Raw genomic sequence first — 19,662 nt, forward strand, 5'->3', positions numbered from 1 at the left:
GGTTCCAGCTGATTTCTTCCATTGGGAAGAAGATGTTGACTCAACCAGTACAGAACACCAAGTCTCAGGCTATTTACTCACATTTGGTGTCCTTTGCATGGAGTGTGCATTCCCTTCAGGTTGGATTCTCAGTTATGCACACATTTCCCTCTCTCCAGAACTCACCAAGCTCTCAGATCTGAGAATGTCCGGGGTTTCCGAAAGCTCTCAAAATGTGACTTCTAGGGAAGCGAAGGAAATCAGCATGTATTTCTTTTTCTTCGGGTTTCCTCTCTCCTTCCAACTATCCCCACCCACACAGCAGCAGTTCCTCCCACATGAATTAAACAAGACACTGGGGGTGGGGGTGGGGGTGGGGGGAGAGTTGCTTAGCTGGGTTGTGGACACTTCATAGTGGAAAAAAAAACGTTAAAACAGAAAACCACTGAAAAAACCTACTTCAAAACACACAGCCACGAGGTGAGCACTACATGCATAGAAGCCCTCCGAGAAACGAGAAAACTTATTTCCCAACCTCTGGGTAGTGGAGAGCACCTGCATCCCAAGACTCAAGAAAGATGCACCTTTTGTAATGACTTTGGACTGGAGGTGTGGTGGCAGCTGCACCTGTTGAATACTGCCTTGCAGCAAATAGATGAAGAGAAGAGTTTGGATTCATATCCCCCCTTTCTCTCCTGTAAGGAAACTCAAAGGGGCTTACAATCTTCTTCCCTTCCCCCTTCACAACAAATACCCTGTGAGGTGGGTGGGGCTGAGAGCGCTCCAAAGAACTGTGACTAGCCCAAGGTCACCCAGCTGGCATGTGTTGGAGTGCACAAGCTAATCTGGTTCACCAGATAAGCCCCCACAGCTCGAGCAACAGAGCGGGGAATCAAACCCAATTCTCCAGATTAGAGTGCACGCTGGCTCTCCATGTTAAAAAACAGGAAATCTGACCTGGATTACCTGTGGGAATCTGGTAGTTTGTCTCCTTGGAGCAGCAGGCTCTGAGCCTCTCACTTGCTGCTTCCAGTAAACAACTAAGCTTTGTGTAATACCTGGAAATTAGTAGCACTTTCAAAATTAATGAGATTTTATTCCTGCATAAATTCTTATGAAGTAGAGTCCACTTCCTAAAATGTGGGTCTTCACTAGGTAGAAGAAACATAAATAGCAGGGCCAAAGAGCTGTGAAATGCAGGAAGTACAGGGTGCGACACATCTCACATGCAGTCAAGAAAAATACGGAGACACACACTCACTTCAGCATCATTTGCCATTTCACTAACACAGTTGGGCTCGTTAACACCAGGCTGCATCAGGGTACTTAGTATCTATAATGACTCTGCCAAGTCCTTGTTTGGCCCTGGGGGTGGGTGGGGGGGTGGGTGGGGGGATTTGGGAAGAAATTGTATCAGACTTCATGATGAATTCTAGATCAGCAGTTACACATTGGAGCCTCCCTTTGAAGTTTCTTCCTGAAGAATGGGGATTTTGGGGTCAGCAGTTATGTATCCCGGGAAACTGAAATATTGCAGTTACCATATGTGTGCCCACCTAGTCTTTTCCATGGGGACTGACCTGGGCTGGTTTGAGCAGGAAACCACAGGTGATAACAAGTCAAATTGTGCTTCTGCCTCTTTTGGATCTGTTGTGTAACTGGCTGTTCAGCATGGAGTGATGTTGGTAGCTGGAAGCATGTAGATATGTGTAGCTACTGGTGGGTATAACAGAAGTTGTGCTTCTGTTCCCCTGTTCCAGAGGACAACAGTGGTGCTGGGGGGGGGGGGGAGCAGAGGAGGCCTTGCTGTGATCAGGCATGAAAGTGTTTGCATTCTGCAGAGTTGTAGATTGGACCTTAAATATGAAGGGGCAATCTGGTCCCAAACCTGAAGCAATTTTGGGTGAAGACGTGGGACAACTTGTAGCAATATGCTGGGTGAGGTTATTATGGATAGTATTCCTGATGGAGTCCAACTTGTTGAGTAACATCCATAGTGCCTGAGGTGTTATTCTTTGGTCTGGAGGCTGTCAAAATGGACTGTCATTTTGTCAGGAAGTCAGTAGTGGACTAGCCTACCCCACAGAATTGTTGTTGAGAAAAAATCCAGTAAGAGAGAAAAGATGGCATAAGAATCTTTGAGTCCCCATCAGGGAGAAAACAAGCTATAAAAAATAAATACCTGGGGTGCTGATGCCATGGGGCCTGAGGGTAGAATCCGTGCAGCCATCTACCCTGTCCTTAGTAATTTGCAGGGTCTCTGCTTAACCTTCTGATGGGCTTTGTTATTTCCCAGGTGGCATCGGATAGCTATTAGTGTGCACAGGAAGAATGTCACCTTGATTTTGGATTGTAAAAAGAAGATCACCAAGTTCTTGGACCGCAGTGACCACCCTCTGATTGATGTCAATGGCATAATCGTATTTGGAACCAGGATACTGGATGAAGAAGTCTTTGAGGTAAAGGGGAAGGCAGGGCTGGGCTGGGCTGGGCTGGACGGGCATCACGGGTTTTTGGGCAGAGGGAATGAGGACTTCTTCTCAAATCGGAATGTTCCAGGTGGAAAGTAATGAGTGTTCATATGCTTATAACTCATCTCCAAGTAGTCCTCAGAATGGTTGTAGTGGATGCAATGTGTGGGGCACTCAAGCCCATTTCCCACTGAATGTGCCCGCCCTCTGAGACTCAGGCCCATCTTGCTAGCCCCCCCTTTCCCCAAACGTGTGATTTCTGATGGTGGTTCTGATAGAGTCTGCCTGAGAATGAGCTCATAGCAATAATCTTCCTCTGGGAATTCACAACTATTTTTGAGCTAAGGGTGAATGTTTTGGCCTTGTAGCTTTTTGTTGGGACGATTCTGTTGCGTTGCTTAAACACTCGTGTGCCCTCATGCCTGCTCCATGGCCGCCACTGGAGGTTTCTCACTGGAGGTTTCTCACCACCACTGGAGGTTTCTTGACCCATTTAATTAAAGATGCTGGGGTCTGAACCCGAGACCTTCTGTGTGCAATGCAGAGGCTGTACTGTTGAGCCAGATCTCCTTGCTAGAATGTTTGCCTCGTCCTTCTGCACCCGGACAGATGTGGCCTCCCCTCCAAGACCCACCTGGGCTGTGCTCCTCACGGAGCAGTTTGTTTCAGTTTCTGCCCCTGATTCCCAAGTAGATCCCTGAGGTTTTGAGTCGGGGGGAGTTCGCGTTCAGTCCTTCAGGACTTTGTGCACCGTGACGTCTATCATCTTGCTTCCTTTTGCAGTGAGCTCCGACTCATTGAAACTTATGCTGGCATCTGTGAGCCTCCTGTTAGGTGCCGTGCCTCTCCTGTTTTAGCTTGACAGCCATGGAGCTGATGGAGGATCTCTTAGTTCCCATGCATTTAGCAAGCTATAGATGTGATCTGATTTTCTGCACTGATTACGTGTGATGTGGTTTAGAAGTGGTAGATGTCTCTGTGCTTCCTTGTTATGGTCTGACCATAGTGAGGGTGAATTTGAAGAGCCCCTTCAAGGTGGCAGACCAATTTGAATGCCAATTGGCCATGCTGTCAGGGGCTGATGGGAATGGTAGTCCATGAACATCTGGAGAGCCGCAGGTTGCAGACCCCTGACCTAGATGGATTCCTGCCTGTTGGCTGGTATTTCTGTCAATACCCCAGTTGACCTGAGGATGAAGAACAATACTGCGGTTGCTCCTTTGAGCACTTTTGCCCCCCTGGGTTGCTGAGGAGCTGGGAGAAGAAGATGGCTGATATGCCAGTCAGGGCCGAATCAAGCCCATCGGATGCCACAAGCACAGTCTAGCATGGGGCACCCCAGCCCTTCCATGTGCAATATTCATCATTCAGTTTACCTGCAGGCCACTCTGACCAGATTTCACAATTTATATTCACAACATAACTTGTTTTTAATTTCATTTACTTAACGCTTTTTAGCGGAATGCAATTCATTTGCTTATAACTGGGACTGGGCTGTAGAAAAATAATTTTTTTCAATAATTTATATTTTTAATTGTCATAAGGGAACAATGCAAATAAAAATGTTAAAATTTATCATTCCTAATGTTTCAAGGTAGAACATTTCCTGAACTTTGGTGACAGGGCACAGCTAGGCAGGCACACAAATGTACAGATATCGACCATTATTACATACATGAACAAACAGTGGTTGCTACTATGTCACTGGACATACTTAAAGTCAGTAACTTTAGCTGCCAGAATTAACATTTCCTAGGAAGTGGTACTAAAATGGTATAGGGTCATATCAATCTTTATGCATTTCAGTTAAGAGTAGTGGCTGAGTTTTTGACTTGTAAGATATACATGTAGGGAACAGAGGCCATTATTGTGGGACCCTAGTTCACCTGAAGTTGAACTGACATTTTTGTGGTGGTGGTGCCACTTTTTCACACACACACTTTTCTTTTTGGTGATGATGTCCTTTTTTCACTTTCTGTGGTGCCCCTTTTTTCCTTGGTGCCCTGAGCACATGCTTATTACGCTTAATGGTTAATCCAAGGGTGATGTCAGTGAAGGGGAACCCACCATGAACACGGACATCACAGTCCAGAGCAGGGGCGTAATGCACATTGGACAAAGTAGGCAGTTGCCCAGGGCGCCCCCTTGTGGTGGGCGCCAAAAATGCAGGGTTCATTTATGATTTTTTTGGGTATTTTAGTGAGTTTTCTGTTTTTTGCCTGCAGGGGGTGTAGTGTTCAGGCTAGCAGCACCAAGATTTCAGGGATGTTTCAGGAGACTCTCCTGATGCTATCACCCAGGTTTGGTGAGGTTTGGTTCGGGGAGTCCAAAGTTATGGACTCCAAAAGGGGTCTAATGGGAGCTAACAGGAGATGGGAGCTGCACCTTTGAGGGTCGATAACTTTGGACCCCCCTGAGCCAAACTTCACCAAATGTGGGTGGTATCATCAGGAGAGTCTCTTACTGATACCAACCAGGTTTTGTGAAGTTTGGTCCAGGGGGTCCAAAGCTATGGGCTCCCAAAGGGGGTGCCCCCATCACCCATTGTTTCCAATGGGAGCTAATAGAAGAGGGGGGCTATACCTTTGAGGGTCCATAACTTTGGATCTCCTGAACCAAACTTCACCAAACCTGGGTGGTATCATTAGGAGAGTCTCCTAAAGATACCCTGAAAGTTTGGTGCTGCTAGCTTAACAATTGCACCCCTGACAGCAGGCACCCCTCAAATTTCCCCAGATTTTCCTTTTAAATCCCCCCTTTGGCATGGATTGAAAGGGAGAATCTGAGGTCCCCAGTTTAAACATTGAAAGTGATGCTGTTTCAGGGTGGGGGAGAATCCACCCCAAAATAGCATCACTTTCAATGTTGTTTTAACTGGGGACCCCAGATTCTCCCTTTAAGGTGGATTTAAAAGGAGAATCTGGGCTCCCTAGTTTAAACACCATTGAAAATGATGCTGTTTGGGGGTGGATTCCAGCATCACTGACTAGGGATCCCAGATTCTTCTTTTAAATCCACCTTAAAGGGAGAATCTGGGGGTCCCAGTTTAAATAACATTGAAAGTGATGCTATTTCCCCCAATTGGGGGGACTGGATACAACACCATAACATGTTTTCATAGCAGTAATAAAACATTTTGAAAGCATTTTGAAAATGTTTTTTTAAAAAATTATTTCTGCTGTATGGCATGGCCTATTGCTGTGTTCAGATTTGTGAGTTGGGGCACATTCTATAATGTGATGGTGACTTTGAAACGACCTGGTGTAAAAAATCATTGTTTGGTCACGGTAGGGGAGGGCGGCTGCCCATGGGGTGGTGCCAAACTCCAGTTTGCCTAGATACGTCACTGGGCATAGCTACAAGAGGGACGGGGGGGGGGGGTGCACATTGCACCGGGCACGCGCCTGGGGGCATCAAACTCAGGTTTTGCCCAGGGCTCCAGTTTGCCTAGTTATGCCACTGGTCCAGAGCACACATTTGTGTGTATTCCGGCACAGTGGTAAGTGGTGGAGCACACATCTTTCACCTCTAACGCTGCACTGATGCAACGCTGGCTGGTGGAGCTATTCTGTATGATAAACGAGCTCTTACATTTGTCTCTGGGTGACTTAAATCCAGATAATTCAGTATCCCACTGTGACTTCATTGCAAAGCACTTCACAGGTAAAATATCACGCCTTTTCATGATGAATTAATGTCATTAGGAGATCAGAAGTAGGATAATATTAGATCACAGATAAAAACCTCACTTTCTACTGGCGGAGGAGGACGCCTTGTGGGTGTTTCCAACCGGAACTCAGGGAGGCAGGATCTTAAATCTTTTCACTTCCTGTGGTCTGATTGGACATCCTTCCTGTTCTTCTTCAGTATTATTTCCTGCCTAGCAGGGAGAGCAGCACTTTGAGCGAGCTTTTCTAGCTTAGAGCCTCCTTTTGACCTTTTTGACCTTAAATTCCTTTCCCTCTTGGTCGTCTCATCCTTATCTTTGTTTCTTCCACTTGCTCTTGGGGAAGAGTCCTTGGCGCAAGCCGGGATTTCTCCTTTCCCCCCTCCCTCCTTGCCTCCCGCCAAAACTCAGGGCGATATGGACGCCCGCCATTTTTCTCCCCCTTGGGAGACATTCGCAAGCTGAGAGGACCCAATCGTCCACTAGGACTCCCCCCCATGAAAGGGGCCAGAATAGCCAGAAACCACCTCAGAAGGCGACAGGCAAGGCCGGGCAACCGGCGAAGAAAAAGGCGCGAGCAGGGGACACGCCGTCGGAGGAAAGCGAAAGCGCTGCGCCAAGATGAATGGCCAGCACCAGTGCCACCTGCAGGGACGCTGAGTCATTACAACGGCCGGTAGAGGCGAGAGAGGCCTGCGCAGACGGCTCTCTTCGCCCAGGCTCCCAGGGCTCAAGGGAAGAAAGCCCGGAGCTGGCCCAGAACTCTGCCAGCGCTCTGGAAAGGGTTGCAGAGGGCACAGGCCCTGATCTTCGTGGGACCTCCGGTGAGCCAGAACACCAGTCCAGGCAAGATCGCGACGTGAGGGGGGAGGCTTCCACTTCCACTTCCACTCCTGCAGTAGAGCCCTTTTCACAGGGGGGTTGGCAACAAGCCTCTCCACAGCAATTGGTGGATTTATTCAAAAAATCCATGAGGGAGGAAATCAGGGCATACAATAGGGAGTACCATAGGCGGGCTAGGTCCCCATCCACTTCCTCTTCTCCTCCCCCCCCCCATTCTCCCAGACCCAGGTCCAGCCACCACAGGGATCCCCTCTCTTTCCCAGGGGAGGAGGGGATTAGTGAGGGAGAATGTGAAGCATCCGACCACTTCTCTGACCCCGAAGAGACCCCCCCTCCCCCTCAGAACAAGTTCACAAATTCTTTAAGGTGGAAGACATCTCCCTCCTAATCTCCAGACCTTCCCCTCCAGCTTCAAGAAATTGTACGCAGTCCCAGACTACGTCCAGCGCTTCCTGGCTACCCCCTTGGTAGATGCCCCTGTAGCCACCCTTCAATCAGGGGGACTAGTCTCCAAGGATGGAGATGGCAACATCAAAGACCCACTGGATAAACATTCAGACATCGTACTCAAAAGACTACATGAGATTTTGGCCACTGCCTTCAAGATCTCAGTGGTTTCGGCCACTATAGCCAGAGCAGGCACTGTCTGGCTACGCAGGCTCTTGGACATAGTTCCAGCTTCAGCCCAAGGCATCAGGGAGGGAATAGAGAGAGTCCTCCTGGTCGTGTCATTTCTAGCGGACTCTAACTTCGACGCCGTCCTAGCGATCTCAAGAGCTATCGCCACTGCCTCGGTCCCCAGACGTCTCGCCTGGCTTAGATCATGGCAAGCTGACTTTCACTCTGAACAACTGGTAGCCGGTTTTCTCTTCCAGGGAGGAACCCTCTTCGGCCAGGAACTTGAAAAAATCCTAGTGGAAACTAAAGGAAATAAAAAGACCATGCCAAAATTCTTTAGGATGGAACATTCCAACTCCAAGACCAATTCAACCTTCTGCTCCCACAGGACCCTCCCTAGGGCCCCTCGGGACGGCAGACGCTGGCAACCTCAACAGAGTTTCTGTAGGAGACCCAACAACAACAATAACAACCAGTCCTTTCGGTCCCAGCCCAAGTCAGGCAAGTTTTTCGGCAACGACAGAAACAGCAACAACAACAAGTCCTGACTACATGGCCCCAGTCGGTGGTCGCCTACAACTCTTCAGCCCTGTCTGGTCGGGCAACTGGACCAGGGACATCATCCAATCGTGGACAACTGGACCAGGGACATCATCCAATCAGGCTACATCATCGAATTCCACAAAATTCCTGGACCAAGGTTCCGATCATTCCCAATCAATTCCAGTCTGGCCAAAGCCAACAGGATATGTCAGGCTATCCAACACCTACTCCAAATCAAAGCCATCGAGCTGGTCCCCCCACTGGAGAGGTCCTCTGGAGTATTCTCTCACTTCTTTACAGTTCCCAAAAGAAATGCCGACTGGAGAGCAATCTTAAACCTAAGGTTCATCAACCAGCACATCAAACTGCAACATTTCCAGATGGAAACCCTCCGCTCGATAGTAGAAAATCTAGTAGATAGTAGAAAATCTTTGAACCTTCCCCCCCCCCCCGCCCCCGGGAATTAACCAGGCACCAAATCTGTTGCCTTTGAGGTTTTATTTTGCCAAGTGTTTGGGTTCCCCCCACCCTACACTTTCAGATGTTTCACCTTCTCTTTTGAGGATGAATTTAACTGGCATTCTGCTGATCACCCCCTTTTTTGGGGGGTGTTGTTCTTTGGGGGCGGGGGGGGGGGTTGGACATTTTTACCTGCTCTAGTCTTTTATCTTAGGTGCTCTAAATTATTGGGTTTTGGCATTCATGATCTACTTTTCTCAGCAGACTCAGATAAAGTACAATTCAGACTAGCCAGGTCGGCCATCCAATGAGCAATGCAGCAGGATGAGGTGGGGTGGGGGGAAGTGACATCAAGTCAGAGAGTCGGTTTTCAAGGCAGGAGACATTCAGAGGTGTTTCTAAAAGGGCTTGGACAGATTTATGGAGGTGAAGTTGTTCTATGGCTACCAATCTTGATCTTCCTTGATCTGAGATTGCAAATGCCTTAGCAGACCAGGTGCTCAAGAGCAGCAGCAGCAGCGGCCATTGCTTTCATATCCTGCCTGTGAGCTCCCAAAGGCACCTGGTGGGCCACTGCGAGTAGCAGAGTGCTGGACTAGATGGACTCTGGTCTGATCCAGCAGGCTAGTTCTTATGTTCTTATGTTCTTATGTTTTGCCACTGCCTGCCTCTGCATACCCACCCCTTCCTTCTTCCGTGAGCTTCCATCCAAGTACTAATCAGGGCAACCCTGTTTAGTTCTGAGATCTGGTGAGATGGGGCTAACCCTGGTCAGGGCAAGTTTAGGATTACATAATTGTATTGTATACCACCCTCCCCCGAAGGACTCAGAGCAGTGAACCACAACAGCATAAAAGCAAACATTAGTAATCATAACATCAAGTAACAAAACAGCAAGAACATTAGTAGTCATAACATCATAAGCTATAAGGCAACAATAATCATAGCAACATACATAATCAACATAGATAAACATAATTAAGCATAGATAGCGACATTCCCCTTCTGTAGCCTAAGACTGCAGAAAACACAATGACCTAAGACTAACCCTCAATCTACAGCAGCATTAGTACAAGAAGCCTAGCCTAGTGACTAATCTAAAAATACAGCATCGCATCACTGAACTAAACCTAAAACAAATCTAGCTATACTTCTATAGAATTTACAACAATACAATAAACACATTACCTAAAAATACTAAGTGAGGAGCTGGCCCAGTGTATCAGCAGGGACTGGTGCCATTCACAGTTTAAGAATGTGCAATAATGATTATAAAGCTAAGGGTCCCATTTGTATGTGTGAATGTGGGTGGGTATGAGAGACTGAAAGACTGAGATTCAATGAACTCAGTTTGGGGTATGCCTGATGGAAGTCTGAGACTCAGGAAGGAGAAGTCAAGTGTCTTTCCGCTGCTGATGGTTATCCTCCCTTAGGCAGAATAAGAGATAGTCCAGCTGAGATCCCTCAGGAAGTTCTGCTGCGTGAGCCTTGCTGAAATGAATGGACTGTAACATTCAGGCCCTGTCTACAATTCTTGAGGTGGGCGTTATCTGAATGATGACCCCAAATCTTTGCTGACAGCTCCTGAAGTGTGAAGTGCCGCAAAGACAGTAGAAACAGAGGGCTGAGTCCCGTTTCACTGGGCATAACCAAGAGCCCTGGGCTTTTAACTCTTGCCAGCAGTTCAGAAGGCAGGAAAACAGGGCAGCAGAACACGCACGCACGCACGCACGTACGCACACACACACCCCCTTTCCCAAGGTTTCCAGCTGTGTTTCTGCCAGTGCTTCTGATATGCCGAACTGTATTTTATCTCGGGTTTTGCTGATGTCTTAAAACCCCCAATTATTATTAAAGTCAATGATGTCTGGTTGGATTTCACAGGGATCAAGATTCCTTCCCCCCCTCCCCCTTTGCCATCTGTCCTATTTTAATGGACTTATTGTTGGATTATTGTGGCTCATCTGCCTGCTGGGTTACTATGCCACTATTGGACTGAATGGAATTGTTCAGCCTGAAGTAGTTTTGGGGGTGGGGAGGGCTGCTCCAAGCTCATTAGCAGAGATTAGAAAGATCTCTTGAAATCCTATCTCTGAAGCCTCCTGTCATGTGAGCTGATAACTCCAGAAGAAAAGAAGAAAAGAAGAAGAGTTTGGATTTATATCCCCACTTTCTCTCCTGTAAGAGACTCAAAGGGGCTTACAATCTCCTTGCCCTTCCCCCCTCACAACAAACACCCTGTGAGGTAGGTGGACTGAGAGAGCTCCGAAAAGCTGTGACTAGCCCGAGGTCACCCAGCTGGCGTGTATGGGAGTGCACAGGCTAATCTGAATTCCCCAGATAAGGCTCCATAGCTCAAGCAGCAGAGCGGGGAATCAAACCCGGTTCCTCCAGATTAGAACGCACCTGCTCTTAACCACTACGCCACTGCTGCACCACTTCCAGTGTGTGTGTGGGGGGTGGGGGGTGGGAGGGGGCTGGTGCTGCAAGCACAGGGCCGCAGGGTCAATTCCCAGCATCTCCAGGTAAGGGGAAGAAAACAAATTCTGGGAGCAGACCTAAGAAAGTCGCACAAGAGTTTCTACTAAAATCAACCAAAATAATTCAGGACAAAACAATTCAGGCTTTTCTCTCCAGGCCGTTTTAAAACAAACAAAAAAAGATGTGGGGTAGGCCAAGTAAACAATCAAATCCAGACTTTACTTCTGGGTGGAGCTGTGGCCCAGAAGACCTTGGCAGCTGCTGCCGGTCATCATTGGATGGAATGCTGAACTATGACCATTTCTGCACAGTCAAAGTATCCTGGGTTGAGCAAGAAAAATACCCCTGAGAATTCCACACGGTTCCCAGTGCTAAAGAGATATTTACCTTAGCCCGGGACTTTCAAAAATCGCCAGTTTGGAGGTTCTTTTTTAAAATCCTGGTGTGACCTTGCTTGTGCCTGCTATCATGCAAAAGCCAATCGGGAGCAGGACTGGTTTATTTTTCTCGCCCAGCTGCCTGATCTCCCTGCCTGATGTTCATTCAAGCTGCCACTCAAAAACCACAGCCAATCAGAACGTGGGACACCGGGCATTCTCAGATATGCTTCTGAAGTAAATACAGAAGTCCCAGAAATTGGAGTATTTCCTCCCAGTTTTCAATGGATTCCTTCAAAAAGCAGGCAGCCATGTGGATGGATACCTAGGGATAAAACAGAGCCAGGTTAAAAAAAACTGGTGGTGCACAGGTATAGTTTTGGCATACGGAAACAACTTATGTATAGTTTATGAATCCAGGACTCATCTTGCAGCCTGTTCCTCCAGTCCTGGTTTGTTTGGGTGAATCCTGTTTGAGCACCGTCACTTGCCCCCTGCCTGGCCGCCCGCCACCTAAGGCCTGGTTGGTAGGCTACCCTGCATTATGACAAGGGCAGTACCAGGATGTCTGCATTTGTGCATCATGCAAACTGTACTGCAAACTAATTGTAAAATAAACTCACTTCAAAGCCCGATTGCAGATCCTTGAGTGAGGACCCTAATATGTGCTCAGACAATGGCGATCATGCCAGGCACAGATTTCCAGTAACCTTTCTCCAACTGGCCTTTCAGCACATGGGTTATCAAAACATTGTGTTTTTGTAACATTTCAAAGGAACAGACATGTGGCTTTGTAGATCTTTCCTGTTCCAGTGTTCGTTGGCCTGGAAGCTTAGACTGAATGGAAAAAATTATATAGTACTTTCCCCCCTGGACTAGAATAGAATCCTAAACAAAAATTCAGCTTACTGGGTCAGATTGGAATGTGACCATATAGTGCTGCGGTCGGCAGATTACCCCCTGTATGTCTGTGCGTGTGGGGAGGAGATCTACGGGAGTTTCCCTTGAGCTCACAAATTGTTTTACAGAGCTTTGGCCGGCTGGTGTGCTTGAAGGGCAGCTGAAGAGCTAAAGGACTGGGCCCCACCATGACCTTAATTCCATCCACGGCATTCTGCGGAAACAAGTGAACTTGCTTCACCCTTTTTTGGAAATCAGATCTGTGGGGTGAATCCTGTTTAAGTGAACCTGAATGCAACTGGGTCCTTTTGTTAACATCAGTCACAGGGGTGAACCTGAGTTGGATCAGAACCAGACCATTTAAGGATTTGATTCTCTGTTGCCAGTGTGTGCTTTAAAATGCCCTGTGACTCTCGTTGATATGTTTTAATTGGCTTTCCGCCTCCCATTTGCCCTAGATAACCACCGTGGTGCAGTGGTTAAGAGTGGTGGACTCTCATCTGGAGAACCATGTTTGATTCCTCACTTCTCCATCTGAGTAGTGGACTCTGTTCTGGGGGACTGGGTTTGATTCCCCACTGCTCCACCTGAAGCCTGCTGGATGACCTTGGATCAGTATGAATGTAGAGACCTCCACTTAGGAGGGACTCCTACAAAACTTGGAGGGTAGCAAAGAGAGTTCTGAGAAGACTATTAGCAGCTTTGGGATGAGGAAAGTGACCATCCCATGAAGATGGCATTCTTTATTACTAATTCTCTATTCTCTGTTACCAATTGTACAATTATATAGTGCTTAAGATCTTTAGCACAGTTCATATATATGATTCTGGTAGTGGCTACAACAACATTGTCAGGGTGGGCTAGTCTCATTGGGGAGATTCTGAGAGGCTTTTATTTGTGCATTTGCTTCACTTGTTTCCTCCCCACACCCCTTTCCCTTGCTCCCCAGTGGGGGATCCCACTCAGCAATCAAGGAATAAGAGGGGAAGTCCTCCTATGGATTAAAAACGGGTTGAGAAACAGGAAGCAAAGAGTGGGTGTAAATGGGAAATTCTCACAATGGAGAGATGTAAGGAGTGGTGTCCCCCAAAGATCCGTTTTGGGACCAGTGCTGTTTAACCTATTCATAAATGACCTGGAAGTAGTGGTGGGTAGCGTGGTGGCCAAGTTTGCAGATGATACCAAATTATGAAGTGTGGTGAGAACCGCACAGGATTGCGAAGAGCTCCAAGTGGACCTTGATAAATTAGGTGAGTGGGCTAAGAAATGGCAAATGCCGTTCAATGTAGCAAAATGCAAAGCGATGCACATAGGGGCAAAAAATCCAAACTTCACATACACGCTACAGGGGTCAGTGCTATCAGTCACAGACCAGGAAAGGGATTTGGGCGTCTTAGTTGATAGTTGCATGGGAATGTCAACTCAATGCATGGCAGCTGTGAAAAAGGCAAACTCTATGCTGGGGATTATTAGGAAAGGAATTGATAATAAAACTGCAAAGATTGTCATGCCCTTATATAAAGCAGTGGTGCGACCGCACTTGGAGTACTGTGTTCAGTTCTGGTCGCCACATCTCAAAATCGAAGAGATAGAAAAAATGCAGAGGAGGGCAACGAGGATGATTGAGAGACTGGAGCACCTTCCTTATGAGGAGAGGCTGCAGCGTTTGGGACTCTTTAGTTTGGAGAGGAGACGTCTGAGGGGGGATATGATTGAAGTCTATAAAATTATGCATGGGGTAGAAAATGTTGACAGAGAGAAATTTTTCTCTCTTTCTCACAATACTAGAACCAGGGGGCATTCATTAAAAATGCTGGGGGGAAGAATTAGGACTAATAAAAGGAAACACTTCTTCACGCAACATGTGATTGGTGTTTGGAATATGCTGCCACAGGAGGTGGTGATGGCCACTAACCTGGATAGCTTTAAAAGGGGCTTGGACAGATTTATGGAGAAGTCGATTTATGGCTACCAATCTTGATCCTCTTTGATCTGAGATTGCAAATGCCTTAACAGTCCAGGTGCTCGGGAGCAACAGCCGCAGCTTTCACATCCTGCCTGTGAGCTCCCAAAGGCACCTGGTGGGCCACTGCGAGTAGCAGAGAGCTGGACTAGATGGACTCTGGTCTGATCCAGCTGGCTTGTTCTTATGTTCTTATGTTCTTATGTTCTTATGATCCAAAGCGGCTGGTCTCCTCCATTCCACTTCTCTCCTCTCTCTCACTTTTATTACAGCCCTGTGAGCCAGGTGAGGCTGGGAGTGTGTCTTGGCCAAGGCCCTCTGGCAAACTTCCATGGCAGAGTGTGGGTAACCTTTGTGATTTAGAAAGTTCATCATTGATCTGGGCATGACTCCTGGTTGAAAGGAGTCAAGTCCAGAATAGTAGGGACTCATGCAGAGACACAGCAGGCAGCATTGTCTGAGGGTGTGTATGTGCCTCTGTGACTTTTTTCCTGCCCTTCAAACCTAATGAAAAAATATATTAGAAGAATGAACCATGATGGAGGGAAGGCCAGAGCAGACTCATGCAGAGATGCAGTGGGCAGCTTCCTTTTGCAAGTAGCTGCTCTGGGTTCCGAGGAGCTTTTAATTGTCGTAATTTCTTGCAGGATGTGAATGTGCTCTGGTTTCACAAGTTTTAGCTCAGAATTTGAGCCTCCATTTTTCTGCTGAGTCCAGACCCTGATGCCGGGGGGGTTTTCTGGCCAGCCTGCCTGCCTGCCTGCCATGGCTTCAGGAGAGTAAATTGATGGGGCTGGTGTTTTGTTTGATCACTTGTGCCAATGCTGAGTTCGTGTTTCTTGCTGCAAAGTTTTTGTTAACAAAAATATGTCTCAAGTGCATCATGTGGAATGATGGAAAATAGAAAACCATCTGAGACAGTTTCTTTCTGTTACCAGTACACAGAAATGGAGAGCTCTCCCAAAGCTCCAAATGTGATGTCTGGTTTCAATAGCTGGGATTTCACTTTGGTTTGATCCCCTCTCTTATTTTTCCAAGGATGCTTTTTTCCTGTTGAAATAGTTACTTTTCACGCAGATGGATCAAATCTGATGGGCTCAGGGCTTAGGGGGAAATCATGTGTTCTGCCTCCGGAAGAGAAATGGCTGATGTCCCTCTGAGAGTCAGTGTGCCGCTGGAAAAGTTTACAATCACTTTGGAGGGTCTAATTCTGGCAATTCTGTTCAAAAGCAAAGAGCCCTCTGGCGATTCCCAGACTTTGATCATCATGCTGGATTTCCCACCATGCTCTGCCTGTCAGAATGGGAAACAGTGGGTCACATTGGTCTGCCCCCTACCCTGGTTACTATATTGGCAATGATGTTATTGTGCATCCGGGCCCAAATAGCTTGCCTCCTGATGCTGGCAGTGGGGAGAAACCTCCAGCCAAGACAAGGCTGGTCTAAGTCTGGGGTCAGTTCTGGGAAGGCCTTTTTAAAAATGGGTGAAAGTCAGTTCCACCTGAACATCAGCTGTTAGTCATTGTTGCTCTTGTCCAAGGAGACCCATTTCTCAGGCTGACTTTCTCTCCTCACTCCCTGCCTCCCTGAAACCCTGAAATGCTCCAGAAATCCCAGAAGATAATTTTCCATTTCTACCAGTAATTGATCTGGGGAGAGCTGACCCTGAGCTGACCCAAAACAGCTAATTCAACGTATTGTTTTGCTTGAAGTCTATCTGAATGCTGATCCCCAGATATCCCTTGGGGGGAGAGCTGAAGGAGACCCCTGATCTGGTGTACAGCTGACAGGCTCCAGTGAATTCCAGCTGCCCCTCCTCCCTGCCCACTCCTGAGCCTGCCATCAAGGAGGCTGGAGGCATCCTCAGCTGCACTGATGGACAAAATGTACCAGGATCACTGCTTGAGTACAAGAAGAAGACATCACTCCATTTCAACCCAGAAGAAAAGTCTCACTGCTCTTCAGAGCTTGGGAGCTAAGCAGGATCAGCCATGGTCAGTGCTTGGATGACCACCAAGGAAAATGGGGGTTGCTATGTGGAGGAGGAAGAGAGCTGCAGTGGTGTAGTGGTGAACAACTATGGACTCTAATACAGAGAACCGAGTTAAATTCCCCACTCCTTCATATGAAGCCTGCTGGGTGATCTTGGGCAAGCCACCTCTCAGAACTCATTCAAAGGCAGGCAAGAGCAAATCACCTCCAAATGTCTCTTGCCATAAAACCCCTACCGGGGAGGGGGTCACCAAAATTCTGTTGTGACTTGATGGCAAAATCACCCACATGCATACACACATTATCAGGGCCTGGAGATCTGAATTCACTTGAGGTAGCCAGATATTCCCACACCACCTCTTTATTCTGTGCTGAATTTCCCCTACTGTATCTTCTGTTCCATTTTCCCCTGGATGAGCACCATTTTCTTTTTGAGAAAAGACCAAGGCCAAGAAGGTGTTAAGTTGATCTGCCTTTTCTCCATTCCTTGTTAGCATTTTGCCATCTTCTCCATTCAGCAGGGGTGTATCTGTGATGGGAACATGGGGAGTCAAGTGTCCTCAGGCGCCCCCCATTTGGTCACGTGGGGGTATGTGCAAAAATTCAGGTTCGTTTGTGGGGTTTTTTTTGTATTTTCTGGTGTTTTTCAGTTTTTAGCCTGCAAGGGGCGCTGTTTTTAGCCTAGCAGCACCAAAAGTTCAGGGATTTTTCAGGAGACTCTCAGGAGATGCCATCCAGGTTTGGTGAGGTTTGGTTCAGGGGAGCCAAAGTTATGGACTCCCAAAGGGGTGCCCCATCCCCCATTATTTCCAATGGGAGCTTGGAACTGTTTCTCATAGGGTTGGTGTGAGGACCTCATAGGGTTGGTGTGAGGACAAAATTAGGAAAGAGAGTTGGTGGGGAGAGAGCCATGTATGTTTTGCTGGGGGTGGGAGGTGTTTTGTGAGCTGGTGCAAAAAATTATTGTTTGGTTGTGGTGGGGAGGGTGGCCGCCCATAATGGGGGGGGGGGACAACTCAGGTTTTGTCCCCGGGCTGCAGTTTGCCTAGATATGCCTCTGCCATTCAGTGACACTATCCTATCTCCCCCCCTTCCCCCCAAAAAAGCTTTTTAAAATTGTTTTTAACCTCTCTGGCAAACCTCAGCTCATTGTGAGCGTTAGCTTTTCTGACTTTCTCCTTGCTTTTTGTTTGAATTCCTCTTTGGTGATTTCCCCCACCTTTTCCATTTCTTGTACATGTCCTTTTTAAATCTTATCTCAGTTGAATGGATCAGTTGAATGGATCCCAATATATCAGAACAGAAATTTTAGAAATGGAGGCCATGCAAGGACATCTAAGGGACATCTAATCCCCCTGTTTCTTTTATCCCTTCTTTGGCAGTCCCATGGCTCATTGTCTTCCCACCCACCAGTCAACCTACTTTTAACTGCTCCCCTGTCTGTTTGCTTGCTTGCTTGCTTGCTTGCTTGCTTGCTCGCTCGCTCGCTCGCTCCCTCCCTTCCTCCCTCCCTCCCTCCCTCCCTCCCTCCCTTCCTTCCTTCCTTCCTTCCTTCCTTCCTTCCTTCCTTCCTTCCTTCCTTCCTTCCTTCCTTCCTTCCTTCCTTCCTTCCTTCCTTCCTTCCTTCCTTCCTTCCTTCCTTCCTTCCTTCCTTCCTTCCTTCCTTCCTTCACAGGTCTGATGGAGATGTGTTGTGGCTTGGGTAGAGAGTCTGTTCACTGCTTGGCTTGTCCCTGGCAAGTCCTCCTGTATTGAGGACATGACAGGGAGGGGGGGGGGAGGACCCTTTCCACAGCTTTTGACTGCCAAGTCTAGCCCAGGCTTGGAAGGTTCAGCAATATGTTGTTGTTGCGTAGCAACCTCTGAAATGACAAGGGAGTGTTCAGTTGACAATGTTTCCTTAAAGTCAGAGGTGTTTCTATGATTTTGAGGAAGTTTTAATCTCCCAAATTATTTACATTTTTTTAGATTTCAGAGGGTTTTTTTTGTGTGAATTTGGTACTTCATTCAGGTTTGTAGATAAATTCTGCTTATCTATCCTTAGCCGCATTTTGTAGATCTGATAATCCATACTCTATTGTTTGGTTCAGAATTAGGTGTATGATTATGCACCCTATAATATTACAACAATTTAAGCATTCTGTGACTGGCTCTGAATTTCTGATCCAACCTAGTTCAATTCATATAAAAGAAATAGTCCCAAGAATGTATGAATATTTTAGTGAAACTACACATGGAGATTCTGTCATATTTGGGAAAGGGATGTAGATCCAAAATGGAGCCTAAAAGCATGGGGTGGTGGTGGTGGTGGTCCATTTGGAAGAAGTTGTTCCCCCTCCCCACTTTTAATACAGCTATGAGAACATTCTTTGAAGCTAATATATAGATGACATCATACCAATAAAACTGGTGTGTATTCATAAAGCACAATCTTTCCAGTGTTGGAGATGCTTTGAACAATGTAGGCACAGAGTTCTGTAGCCAGTGGAGTTAAAAAAACATACATATTGTATTGGATGCATGAAGAGATTAACAATTTATTTACAGAGGAAAATACATTTTTCTTATTACCAGAATGATCCCTCATGTCTCAGCATTCAAAATCCATAACAAGAGTCACAATTGTCATGTAGTATTTATGAAATGCACCTTTGCTGAAAAAATTAACTCATTGTATTGTATTATATTGCATTGTCTTTGAATCGGAAAGCCAGATACCAGTTCCCAAAACAAATGAGGCAAGCTGCTCTGTGCCTGGGGGCGATGCCACAGAGGGGCACCAAGGCAGATGCCAGCACAGGGTGCCACAGAGGAAGATCAGTGTGACTGATTGCCAGCTGACCTGTTAAACTATATCCTGTCCTTTCCCATAGTGTGATATCATTTACCCCCCTGCCCCATTTCCACAAAGGAAGTCTTCATTCTTAAAGGGACAGGACATGTTTCTGTAAGCTTGCTTAGCTACTCTAATTCTGCCCTGCCCAGGAGCTTCCCTAGGTATTTGGTAGCTTTGCCAACTCCAGCTCAGCTGCAGCCACTGTGGTCTGAGGCAGATGGCAGGAGGTGCTGTTCTGTTGCTGGGCCAGGACACAGAACCCGGCTCCTGGCATTTTGCCTCTGACCTGGGCACATTCGGGAGGGTCTCCATGTCGCCTGTCCATCACAGGGCCTGATGCTCCACTCAGCTGTGCCTGAAGAGGGCTCTGGAGTAGAACACACCCAGTCCCAGGTCCCAGGGAGTCCCAAGGAGATTCCCAGTTCAAGACCTGATGCTGCAGTTGGGGCAGAGGGACCATTGGTCTTCTCTGGCCACACACTTCTGGTGTTTTCCAGATGCTTCTTGCGGAATGTCCAACATAAGAGTTGAATG

General features: G+C 47.2%; 1 protein-coding gene across 1 annotated transcript in view; it reads left to right on the forward strand.

The window, feature by feature from the left end:
• The window catches only part of COL5A1 (collagen type V alpha 1 chain), a 386,178-nt gene that overhangs the window by 119,117 nt on the left and 247,399 nt on the right, over positions 1 to 19,662 (forward strand). Inside the window, exon 4 of the mRNA XM_048513603.1 lies at positions 2,276 to 2,438. Within this exon, the coding sequence (XP_048369560.1) occupies positions 2,276 to 2,438 (163 nt within the window). The remainder of the gene's footprint in view (positions 1 to 2,275; positions 2,439 to 19,662) is intronic.

The sequence above is a fragment of the Sphaerodactylus townsendi genome, linkage group LG12, assembly GCF_021028975.2.
Source record: "Sphaerodactylus townsendi isolate TG3544 linkage group LG12, MPM_Stown_v2.3, whole genome shotgun sequence".
Taxonomy (NCBI): domain Eukaryota; kingdom Metazoa; phylum Chordata; class Lepidosauria; order Squamata; family Sphaerodactylidae; genus Sphaerodactylus; species Sphaerodactylus townsendi.